General features: G+C 31.1%; 1 protein-coding gene and 1 pseudogene across 1 annotated transcript in view; both read left to right on the forward strand.

Annotated features, from left to right (window-relative positions):
- Positions 1-10,649, forward strand: part of LOC102599777 (cysteine-rich receptor-like protein kinase 19) — a 12,697-nt pseudogene extending 2,048 nt beyond the window's left edge.
- Positions 6,708-13,273, forward strand: part of LOC102590164 (chitinase-3-like protein 2) — a 23,195-nt gene continuing 16,629 nt past the window's right edge. The window contains exon 1 of the mRNA XM_015307056.1: positions 6,708-6,917. Coding sequence (XP_015162542.1) covers positions 6,729-6,917 — 189 coding nt within the window. The 5' untranslated portion in view covers positions 6,708-6,728. The remainder of the gene's footprint in view (positions 6,918-13,273) is intronic.

Below are 13,273 nucleotides of genomic sequence, written 5' to 3' on the forward strand. Positions count from 1 at the left end.
GAGTTATCATTCATTCTCTCTTTAATTTCTCTTTCTAGTTTCTTCCATTCCATAACATGGAGATCACTCTCAACTTATCATGTATATCCTCACTCTTAAACACATCTATACTAGTATATCTACACATCCATCTAAGCATTCTCCTTTTCGTTATTTCCATCTTTTGGATGAGTAAATTTTTGACTGACTAAGATTTTGCCTCGTACAACATAGTTTATCTAATTAACCACGCTAAAACTTTCATTTAATTCGTTTAGGACATCGAACATGAGCCTATATTTCATCCACTAGCTCCAATACAATGTGTGACATTAGCGTTAATTTTTCTATTTCCTTGAATTATTGACCCAATAAAAACAATCTAAGAACTGATCGATCCCTAGTGCAACCCCATCTAATTTGGATTTTGTTCCTACTTTCAAATGTTATGCCTTTAAGGAATTACCCTTCCGAATCGGATTAGATTCGAATCCAACTATGTTTTCTCATACATTTTTCACCTTACAAACAAAATATTAAATAGTCGTCTAATGTTCTAATAAAATTCAAACTTTTAGATCGATCTAACATTTTCTCATAATTTTTTTAATTTGCTCAAAAATGAACTTTAGATCGTGATCTAAAAAATTCACAAGTTGCAAAAAGCAAAAAGAACTTATTTACTAAATAATTATTTCAAAAAAGATTAATGATAAAAATAATTTCGAAACAATTTGCAAACGACATATTCAAACAACATATTCAAACATAAGCAAATGTTGACGATTCTATTTTTAGAAGCATGAAAATTCAATCACTTTGTACATAACCTCTTTCAGAAAAAAAGTAAGGTCTAGAGGAACATTTAGAAATATGTAACAACTTATTCATATTGTATATTCATTCATATATACAATAGTTCCTTTATACTTTGTTCCAAAAAATGATGTTTTTTTTTGGTATTGTAACATTATTTAACTTTGCAAATTTGTACAATAGCACAAACATAGCTAAACACTGAATAGATAAAGAACTATTTAGTTGACTAATACAAGTGTGATGTATTTTCCATAAATAAATACAAGATCACACATAATTTACGATTATTGATTTGACGTAAACACAAAATATAAATAAGTTGTTACATAATACAAAATGTTCCTCTAGACCTTACCTTTTTGCTGAAAGAGGCTATGTACAATGTTACCTCAGGATTTTTCTTTATTTACAAAAAGTAGTGGATATTATAGTTGAGAATGTTCCATGGATTATGAGCTATATATACACAATAAAAAATTATGGTGAAACGGTAAATATTTTTTCATTTTCAATAAAAGTTTTCGGAGTCGAATTTTGAATATTGAATCGTTTTTAATAGTAAGCATTTTACCCTTTAAATTAGATTTTTCAATGTAAATTTGAATTAATCTAACTACACAATAGATATTGAACATCGAGTAAAAAAAATGGACTTATGAGCTATGAGGCACCATGAAATCGTAGTCAACTCCATGGATAAACATCTTTTCACATTATTCAGAATTTAAACACATTTTAATTTTTAAGGATTGGGAAAAAGTAAATAACGAAACCACTACGGATTTGTCAACTTTAACTATTCAAAAAATATATATCTTACTCTCCTCAGACTCCACTTGGTGTTATTGTTGTCCTTACTTGATTTTGGGAAATCCTTGTGTTATGAAGGAAAATTGTTTAAGTAGTGATTTGAAGTATGATGAATGTGGAGTCATGAATGATTACTTAGTATATCAACAAAAATTCAGTATAATCTCATGAGTCGGAGTATGTGAAGGGTGATGTGTATGCAAACCTTACCCTTACATTGTGGAGGTAGAGACGATGTTTCCTAAAGAGCCTTGGCTCGAGTAACACATTTTCAAAGAAGGTTAGAAAAGGGAATATATATACCCTCTCTATTTCTACAGGGTAGGCACAAGGTTTGCATACACTCTATTATCTCCGAACGCCATGTTGTTGTTGTATTTCATGACGATTGTTGCTGGTATTTAAGAACAAAACAACTTGTTAATTGTACAACATAAATATGGAAGATTTGTAAAAAGGAACATAATGTGGAAAAAACAAAAACATAAAGCTTCTTACTAATAAGAAAAGGTTTAACTAATAAAATGGTTGTACGTATATGTAATGTATCGATATTATATAATCGTATACAATATGATGTATAACTATATATCAAAGATGTGTTGTATAACTATTTATCAAAGATGTGTTCACATCTTGTATTTATTTATGGAAAATAACATCATACTTGTATCAATCAACCAAATAGTTCTAAATCTATTCAGTGCTTAGCTATGTTTGTGATAATGTACAAATTTGCGAAGTTAAATAATATTACAATACGATTGGAACAAAGTATAAATGAACTATTGTATATATGAATAAGTTGTTACATATTTCTAAATGTTCCTCTAGACCTTACTTTTTTTCTGAAAGAGGTTATGTACAAAGTGATTGAATTTTCATGCTTCTAAAAATAGAATCGTCAACATTTGCTTATGTTTGAATATGTTGTTTGAATATGTCGTTTGCAAATTGTTTCGAAATTATTTTTATCATTAATCTTTTTTGAAATAGTTATTTAGTAAATAAGTTCTTTTTGTTTTTTGCAAGCTTATGAATTTTTTAGATCACGATCTAAAGTTCATTTTTGAGCAAATTTAAAAAATTATGAGAAAATGTTAGATCACGATCTAAAAATTTGAGTTTTATTAGAACATTAGACGACTATTTAATATTTTGTTTATAAGGTGAGAAATGTATGAGAAAACATAGTTGGATTCGAATCTAATCCGATTGGGAAGGGTAATTCCTTAAAGGCATAGCATTTGAAAGTAGGAACAAAATCCAAATTAGATGGGGTTGCACTAGGGATCGATCAGTTCTTAGATTGTTTTTATTGGGTCAATAATTCAAGGAAATAGAAAAGCCAACGCTAATGTCACACATTGCATTGGAGCTGGTGGATGAAATATAGGCTCATGTTCGATGTCCTAAACGAATTAAATGAAAGTTTTAGAGTGGTTAATTAGATAAACTATGTTGTACGAGGCAAAATCTTAGTCAGTCAAAAATTTACTCATCCAAAAGATGAAAATAACGAAAAGGAGAATGCTTAGATGGATGTGTAGATATACTAGTATAGATATGTTTAAGAGTGAGGATATACATGATAAGTTGAGAGTGATCTCCATGTTATGGAATGGAAGAAACTAGAAAGAGAAATTAAAGAGAGAATGAATGATAACTCTTTGTATTGATTCTTGCATTGATTCAACTAGAAGAGTACATCCCTATTTATAAATAATTAAGGAGAATCCTTCTTGATACTAAACTAAAATAAAACTAAATATTTTGCAATTAATGTAAACCCTAGACTTGAAAGGAAATTAAATACTATAAAATATTTTTAGACTAAAAAGGAAAAGTAAAAATATTCTACCAAATTTCAACTCTCCATAGTAGACAAGATGCGGATAGCGAGGTTGAAAACGTACACATGAAAAGGAATTAAACGTCCCAATGAAGAGGTGTGAGAGGTGGACAATGATATATAGGCCCAAGAATAGGTAGAGGTAGACGAGGAAGAATTGGAGAGAGATAATTAGATAGGATATGACATGTACCTAAATAGATTAAAAGTTTAACAATGATAAAGTTAGCCTATTTTCAAATAATACATAAATAAACTTGACCATTCCAATTAAAAGATTGGTCTTTGATGGATTCTTGAAAAAATGATCATATGTGGTGACTAGCGTTATCTATTTTGTCACGTTATGATAGAAATTAAATTTGAATAGTTTCTTGTGAAAATAGGTTATCTTGGTGAGTTATTTAATTTGGTAATTGTTGACTTTTGAGGGTTATATAGATAATAATAGAGGAAACTACATATTAGGAATCAATTAACTAATCATTTGACTAAATCTAACAACAGCCACATGTAATTAATTTGTTTGATGATGATGAAAAATATGTGTTATATGTACGGCAATTTTACGAAAAAGTGTATTGAGATCGGTTCAGTCCATTGATTGTATGTTCTATCATCCAATACTACTAGTTTTAATATACACATTTTTTTAGTGCTAACTTTTTTTTTAGGAATTTTCAATGTGAAAGACTTGAAAAATTTGAAAGAATAAAGCAAAATTTAGGAATTTTCAATGTGAAACTTGAAAAATTAGAAAGAATAAAGCAAAATATATGAATAAAATTAATTAAAATACCAAAAGTTCTATCAATAACCATTTAAAGAGGTGTTGTCTAATTTAACAAAGAAAAAAAACAAAATAGATATAAATTTGAATTTCTAACCTCACTTAGAGAGGTGCACCCAAATCATCATTGTATTATATGATACTTCGAATTTGAATTCACACATCTATATTTAGATAATTTTTTAGAAATATAACACTACTATATATATATATATAATCTCATAAGAAAAATTTAGACTCACATAAACTCGAGAAATCCCTTGATATGCCCTGATATGAAGCTTAAGAAATGTAGAAAAACTTGTAATATATTATTAAAAAGTCGATTTTGAGAAAATCAAAGATGATTGCAGCATTTTTTGTATAATTTCTAAATACGTAAACTTTATTATCAACAAAATTAAATATTTTATGTCTGAATTCACATTAATTTAACATGCATTCTCCAAATCAAACCACACAAATTAAATCAAAAGGAATAGTATACTTAAATCTTTGGCACCCCAATAGCTCTTTCCTATGGTGTATACACATAAATAATATATACATATATTATGCTATTTATCGTATTATTTTATTTTGTATGAATTTTTCGTTATTTTTCTTCTTTTTAAAAGTGTAAAGAAATGTCCTGAACAAATGGGCTGGAGTCTTAGAGTGAGCCCAATTAGGTTGATAGAAGCTTTTAAGGCCCATCAGTAATGGGCTTAAGTAAGTGCCATATAATACCCAAAGTCTGAACCTATTTCGATTCAAATACTTAGTGAAATCTTTGAATTTCATCTTAAAATGTTGATTTTTTTAGCTAGTCAGATAACCGTGTTGTTCGGATAAGCTTTCGTGGCACTATGACAAATTATTATTTCTGTTGTGATTTGAACCTGATCCTAAGACGTCATGATTCTCATACAATTTTATTGGATCACAATATGTGGTTAGTCACTAAAGATCATTTTTGGTGTAGTGGTATGTTATTGTTGTTGTTTAATTAGCTTTGGGAAAGCATTTTCACCTCACAAATGTGAATTGAAGTATGATGAATGTGGAGTCATGAATGATAACTGTGATAAAATTGTTTCTAATTAATGCTCCAAGCGCAAAACAGAAGTATAATCGTATATAAGCAGTGTATAATCTATGTACACCGACAAAGAGAAGGAAACATTGAATCAAACCAATTATGTATCTTAAGATCCCTAATTTTAGTGCATTCAGTATTTATACAAAATCAACAAATGTAAGACATATGTATTGCGTTCAAACAATTATCACTTAACCATGATTCGATTTTAACTGTCAAGGTTAAAATTTTAACCAAGCTCATCTAGTTGATCAAGGATGGGTGGAGGGTAGACTAGTATGAAAATCTTTTGAACCACAATTGAATCTTGTGTACAAGCTATGGCCTACAAACCCAACATTTGGGGCAGTGGCATAGAAGTCAAGAGGATCTTTACATGCAAGGATGCTACACTTGTCAAAACATAATATGACTTTCATAAGATTTTATCACAAAGCACTTACCAAGAAGTTCATAGGGGTGGAAGTTTTAGACAGGTGTATCGAAAATAACTTGTCTATCTTTCTAAAGTTCCTATTTTATAAGATTATACTCTTCAGACTTCATTCATAAGATTATACTGGGTATATTGTTATTGTTGGTTTTGAAATTATATAGCTTCTTGGTATCAAGAATTATTGTATGTACAACTATAGTGGAGGGAATCAAGATTTTCATTAACGGAATTAAAATATAAAGAAGTAAATACACGAAAATATCCAAGGATGATGCATTTATAAATGTGAACATGACTAGAACAAGTATCCAAAATTTATATTAACTTTCCAATTCGCACCAGGACTCCAGGAGTAGTTTCTATGAAAGTAACCAAACATACTTTTCATCACAAACTACAGATTGACCAATTCAATTTTTACAAGCAAAGGTGTTGGGCAAATCAACAATATAGTTTTGAGACTTTTACCAATAAGTATATTACTCCCTTCGTCCCAATTTATGTGATGTTGTTTGACTTGACACGAAGTTATTTAAGAAAGAAAAAAATATTTTTGAAACTTGTGGTCTAAACAAGTCATAGATGTTATGTGGATATAAATCATGTTAGAGATAAAAAGAATATTTTAAAGTTAAATTGTTAGTAAATATAAAAATAGACAAATCAACAATATAGTATTGAGACCTTTGCCAAAAAGTTTATTACATGATTGAAAATTAAGACATGTAGTACAAAAGACTATTGCTTGATATCAAGAAATCTTAAGCATCTCAATTCGATTTTCACTAGTCTTAGACGACCTTCTGTTCAAGTACCCCTCTTATACTCAAGCCTCATCAGAGCGTATTTTAAGGAATTCAAAAGGACTCTTTCCTATTGCACAAAAAGATCGAACTATTCTCTACAAAACTCTTCAACGGATCCTCTTTTTTTGAACTAGTAGATCGCCTTTTACTTCTTAATGTCTTTGAAAAGGCTATTCTCCTTCCTCTTTCTACTTGTTCTTCCTTTTTCGAGTTCTTCAGATACAACATCTTGGATAAAATCCGGGTTCTGGTATGCTGGCAGTGTGTTTCCAACACCTGAAATTCCTACTATGTACACACATCTTCATGTTGCCTTTGCACATATCAACACTTCGAATTTCGAGGTTTTCATAAATAACTCTGATGAACCATATATCTCAACCTTTACCAAAACTGTGAAACAAAATAATCCATCAGTTATAACACTTCTATCCATATGGGGAGGAAGTGATGAATCCCCTGACTTCTTCGCGATGACCAGTGAATTTTCGCGTAGAAAATCATTCATCACAAGTTCAATAAAAACTGCTCGACTATATGGATTTCAAGGGCTTGATCTTAATGGTGTCTACCCAAATACAGCTGCAAACATGACTAATATGAGAACATTCATTGAAGAGTGGCGAACAACGATTAATTCTGAGTCCAACAATTCATTGATCTTAACTATGGGAGCATACTATTCACCAATGCTAGATCAATCGATGAAATATCCAGTAGAAACAATTGTTAGAAACTTCGATTGGGTTCATCTCAGATCATATGACTATTATTTGCCTTCAAAAAACAACGTTACACGAGCACATTCAGCTTTATATGATCCATCAAGCACGCGAAATACAGATTATGGTATAAAGGAATGGATCAAGAATGGCTTACCAGCCAATAAAATTGTTATAGGCTTAGCATACCATGGTTATGCGTGGACACTTGTGAATCCAAATCATAACATGGTAGGCTCACCTGCAAGAGGTCCAGCAATAACAAGCGATGGATCATCGATAAATTACAGAGACATCAAGGGATATATGAAAAGTGGATGAATTACAGAGCCATCAAGAGATATATGAAAAGGTATGGAGCCATACCTGTCTATAACTCAACTTATGTTGTGAACTATGTTACTATTGGACCATTATGGATTGGTTATGATGATGTCGAGGCTATAAGAACTAAAGTTTCTTATGCGAAGGATAAGGGGCTTCGTGGTTTTGCTGCATTCCAATTTCCTAGCGATGATGTCGATCGGGAGCTTTCAAAAGCAGGTTACATCATAATCCTTTGAAAAATCTCTCTTATAGTTTGTCTTCCAGTATACTTGTCACGTAGAATGTTGAAATTGGAAAAGTTACTAAATATAGAAAGAAACACTCTATTTGGAATAGACGAAAAAAGAAAAGTGAGACACTAAAATTGGGACAGGACGGGGAAGTATTGTCTTACATCCATAGGAAGGGGAATAACCATCATACAGAGCTTGCTTATTCATTTCAAAGGTGAGCTTAGGCTCTGAAGCAAGGCTCAAAAACATATTGAGCTGTTCGCCTTGTTTAATATGTGCTTCAGTGCCGTTATCAAGGTTCTAAAACATACTTTTTCTTGTCGATGAACCTCTTCTAAAGAGGCAACACTAAACAATTGATATTTCACTTTATCATAAAAGGAAATCAATTTCTTTGTACATATACAACAACAACAACATATCTTATTGCTTTTGTGTGACTTTTGCTTTTGATAACACCATATAAACATGATAACATTCTTTACAGCCTCAGACGAAGAAGAAGAAGACCATCGCAGTAGCAAGAGAAGGTTACTAGCAATTCTTTTGCCAACGATCACGATCACCATTATCGTAATAAGTTCAATACTTTGTATCTTAAAAAAGAAAACTGTAAGATCTGAAGGTAACTAATATCAATTCCTTGTCACTCTTTCTTTTAAACGACTAATCGGAATATAGTGGAACTTAAAAGTTTTACCTTTGATTATAGATGGTAATCTCAAAGTGTCAGCTTTGATCAAATAAAAGAAGCTACAAACAATTTCTCCATCAAAAACAAGATTGGAGAGGGAGGTTTTGGACCTGTTTATAAGGTATTGGTAACTCAACTAGTCGAGATTTTTGGCTACATATGGTAATCTCAAAGTGTTCAGCTTTGATCAAATAAAAGAAGCTACAAACAATTTCTCCATCAAAAACAAGATTGGAGAGGGAGGTTTTGGACCTGTTTATAAGGTATTGGTAACTCAACTAGTCGAGATTTTTGGCTACATTGACTAAAATCTATGGAGAAATTCGAGACAAAAATCAAAACGTGAAATTGACGAAAATAGAATAGCTTGTACATAGAAAGTTCTATATCTTTGGGATTCTCTTCTTGATCAGTATTTCCTCCTAGGAATACTTTGTAAGTTTTCCACATAACGTCTCATAGTTAAGACATGCATAGAACTCTAGTTTTAGATATTTGAATTACTTTTTAACCATCTCCGGCTCTCTGTATCTCTGAATCTTAAAATTTAGATCATGAAGGATCCCAGACCTCAAAATCATACTCCTTATTGTTCCAGGGAAGGTTAAGTGATGGACAGGAAATCGCAGTAAAACGTCTTTCAGAATGCTCTAAGCAAGGAGTAGAAGAGTTTCAGAATGAGGTCTCACTTGCTTCAAAGTTGCAACATGTCAATGTTCTACAACTTCAGGGATTTTGCATCGAAAAAGAAGAGAAAATACTGATTTATGAGTACATGTCAAACAGAAGTTTGGATTTCTACCTTTATGGTGCGCGTAATAAACTCTTAATTCATTACAAAATTATTCGTAGTACTTGACAATGCTTACATATTGTTTAAACAAACATTTAGGAACAGAGAACTTCATTCGTAGTACTTGACAATGCTTACATATTGTTTAAACAAACATTTAGGAACATCTCGAGAAATTGTCTAAGATATGTAGAATGTATCAAAAACGTACATATAGTTACTAAGAATTGATTGTCTGATCGATGCAGACCCCGTGAAGAGACTGAAATTAGACTGGGAGACGCGTGTTTGTATTATAGAAGGAGTTACTCAAGGACTATTATACCTCCAAGAGTACTCAACATTCACAGTAATTCACAGAGACTTGAAAGCTAGCAACATTTTACTAGACGAAGAGATGAAGCCAAGAATCTCAGATTTCGGTATAGCTAGACTATTCCAGAAAGACGAAAAAGAAGCAAACACTGGAAAGATTGTTGGGACTTAGTAAATATCATGACTCTTTAACCATTGTTTACTTACTTAATATATTTTTAACATCTCTGCTTGTGTTCTGTAGTGGTTGTGTTCCTCCAGAGTATGTTAAACGAGGCGTATACTCCAGGAAATATGATGTTTATAGCTTCGGAGTCCTGTTGTTGCAAATCCTTGGTGGAAAGAAGAATTCATGTGAATATGGAATCGAGAACGATTTGAATCTTCTTGAATATGTAAGTTCATTTCTCCCCCTAGTAGGTAATGAAGAGGAGAACTTTTGTGCTTATATATAGTAAGGAAGTAAATCCATAACCTCAAATTAATGAGAGGATTCGATTCCTTAAGGACACACAGTAAATTCTGTGATCTCGATTACAGTATGAACACAATAGAATTACTAACTTCATTTGATCAAAATTCATCAGGCATATGAACTTTGGCATAAAGGCAATGGAGTGGATTTCATTGATCCATCACTGCAAGATGATTTTCGAATAAGTAAACAAGTGAGATACATGCAAGTTGCACTATTATGTGTTCAAGAAAAATGGGAAGACAGACCATCCATGTTGGAGGTATACAACATGACTCAAAAATGAAATTGAAGTCTTGCCAAATCCTAAAGTTCCTGCCTTTTCCAAGAATAAAGACGATATCGCGAAAGAGACTTTAGTCACAGTTGAACTAGCTTGTTCGGAAAATAGTCTCACTATTTCCCAACTTATAGCTCGTTAACACTTGAAAGTCTGCGTACATCTTGCTCTCCTCAAACTCCACTTGGTGTTATTGTTGTCCTTACTTGATTTTGGGAAATACTTGTGTCATGAAGGAAAATTGTTTTAGTAGTGAATTGAAGTATGATGAATGTGGAGTCATGAATTTGGGAAATCCTTGTGTGATGAGGGAAAATTGTTTTATGTAGTAAATTGAAGTAAGATGAATGTGTAGTCATGAATGATTACTTAGTATATCAACAACAAATTCAGTATAATCTCATGAGTGGGAGTATGTGAAGGGTGATGTGTATGCAGACCTTACCCTTACATTGTGGAGGTAGAGATGATGTTTCCTAGAGAGCCTCGGCTCGAGTAACACATTTTCAAAGAAGGTTAGAAAAGGGAATATATATACCCTCTCTATTTCTACAGGGTAGACACAAGGTTTGCATACACTCTATTATCTCCGAACGCCATGTTGTTGTATTTCATGAGGATTGTTGCTGGTAATTAAGAACAAAACAACTTGTTTATTGTACAACGTAAATATGGAAGATTTGTAAAAAGGAACATAATGTAGGAAAAAACAAAAACAATAAAGCTTCTACACTAATAAGAAAAAGTTTAACTATTAAAAATGGTTGTACGTATATGTAATGTATCGATATTATATAATCGTATACAATATGATGTATAACTATATATCAAAGATGTATATTCATTCATATATACAATAGTTCCTTTATACTTTGTTCCAATCGTATTGTAATATTATTTAACTTTGCAAATTTGTACATTATCACAAACATAGCTAAGCACTGAATAGATTTAGAACTATTTGGTTGACTGATACAAGTGTGATGTTATTTTCCATAAATAAATACAACATCGCACGTAATTTACCATTATTGATTATTTGATGTGAACACGAAATATGAATAAGTTGTTACATATTTCTAAATGTTCCTCTAGATTTTACTTTTTGCTGAAAGAGGCTATGTACAATGTTACTTCAGGATTTTTCTTTATTTACAAAAAGTAGTGGATATTATAGTTGAGAATGTTCCATGGACTATGAACTATATATACACAATCAAAAATTATGGTGAAACGATAAATATTTTTTCATTTTCAATAAAAGTTTTTGGAGTCGAATTTTGAATATTGAATCGTTTTTCATAGTAAGTATTTTACCCTCTAAATTAGACTTTTCAGTGTAAATTTGAATTAATCTAATCACACAATAAATATTGAACACCGAGTAAAAAAAATGGACTTATGAGCTATGAGGCACCATGAAATCGTAGTCAACTCCATGGATAAACATCTTTTCACATTATTCAGAATTTAAACACATTTTAATTTTTAAGGATTGGAAAAAAGTAAATAACGAAACCACTACGGATTTGTCAACTTTAACTATTCAAAAAATATATATCTTACTCTCCTCAGACTCCACTTGGTGTTATTGTTGTCCTTACTTGATTTTGGGAAATCCTTGTGTTATGAAGGAAAATTGTTTAAGTAGTGAATTGAAGTATGATGAATGTGGAGTCATGAATGATTACTTAGTATATCAACAACAAATTCAGTATAATCTCATGAGTGGGAGTATGTGAAGGGTGATGTGTATGCAGACCTTACCCTTTTACATTGTGGAGGTAGAGATGATGTTTCCTAAAGAGCCTCGGCTCGAGTAACACATTTTCAAAGAAGGTTAGAAAAGGGAATATATATACCCTCTCTATTTCTATAGGGTAGGCACAAGGTTTGCATACACTCTATTCTCTCCGGACGCCATGTTGTTGCTGTATTTCATGAGGATTGTTGCTGGTATTTAAGAACAAAACAACTTGTTAATTGTACAACATAAATATGGAAGATTTGTAAAAAGGAACATAATGTGGAAAAAACAAAAACATAAAGCTTCTTACTAATAAGAAAAAGTTTAACTAATAAAATGGTTGTACGTATATGTAATGTATCGATATTATATAATCGTATACAATATGATGTATAACTATATATCAAAGATGTCTTCATATCGTATTTATTTATGGAAAATAACATCATACTTGTATCAATCAACCAAATAGTTCTAAATCTATTCAGTGCTTAGCTATGTTTGTGATAATGTACAAATTTGCAAAGTTAAATAATATTTATTCTATACTCAAAAAGTTTCAATATATATTATGGTATTTCAGGACAGACAAACTTTTATAACATTAATGATATCTAAAATTTCACAAAATTATCGATGAAAATTAACAATATCTATGATCATGCATTCATTGTAATCTTATGAGAAAACACCGATAAAAAATGATGTCTTTTTATTATTAAGTACAAAAAAGAAAATATGGGAAAACTTCTATTTTTCAACTGTGGATAATTGAAGAAAAAGAAAAACTACGGAGTAATATACTTGAGAAAGTACCCAAAAACACTATAAAAAAGGGGGTAAAAAGCTCCTACAATTTTTTTTTACTACTCAAAAATACTTAAATATTTCTTTCAACGATAAAATGGTCGAAGAATGAAAAAAGAAAAGAAAAATTACTAACCTGTTTTAGAAAGTAGCCAATTTTGGTCTGCTGCCACATGCCACGCAAAGTAACCACGCAATCCTCTTCCTTTAACATAAGTAACCTTATTTCTAACGGTTTGAGTATCGTCATAACTAATCCAAGTATTACCAGAATAACAATAATCTCCAACGATCGTTGCATTATACA

This window comes from Solanum tuberosum, unplaced genomic scaffold (assembly GCF_000226075.1).
Source record: "Solanum tuberosum cultivar DM 1-3 516 R44 unplaced genomic scaffold, SolTub_3.0 scf00047, whole genome shotgun sequence".
Taxonomy (NCBI): domain Eukaryota; kingdom Viridiplantae; phylum Streptophyta; class Magnoliopsida; order Solanales; family Solanaceae; genus Solanum; species Solanum tuberosum.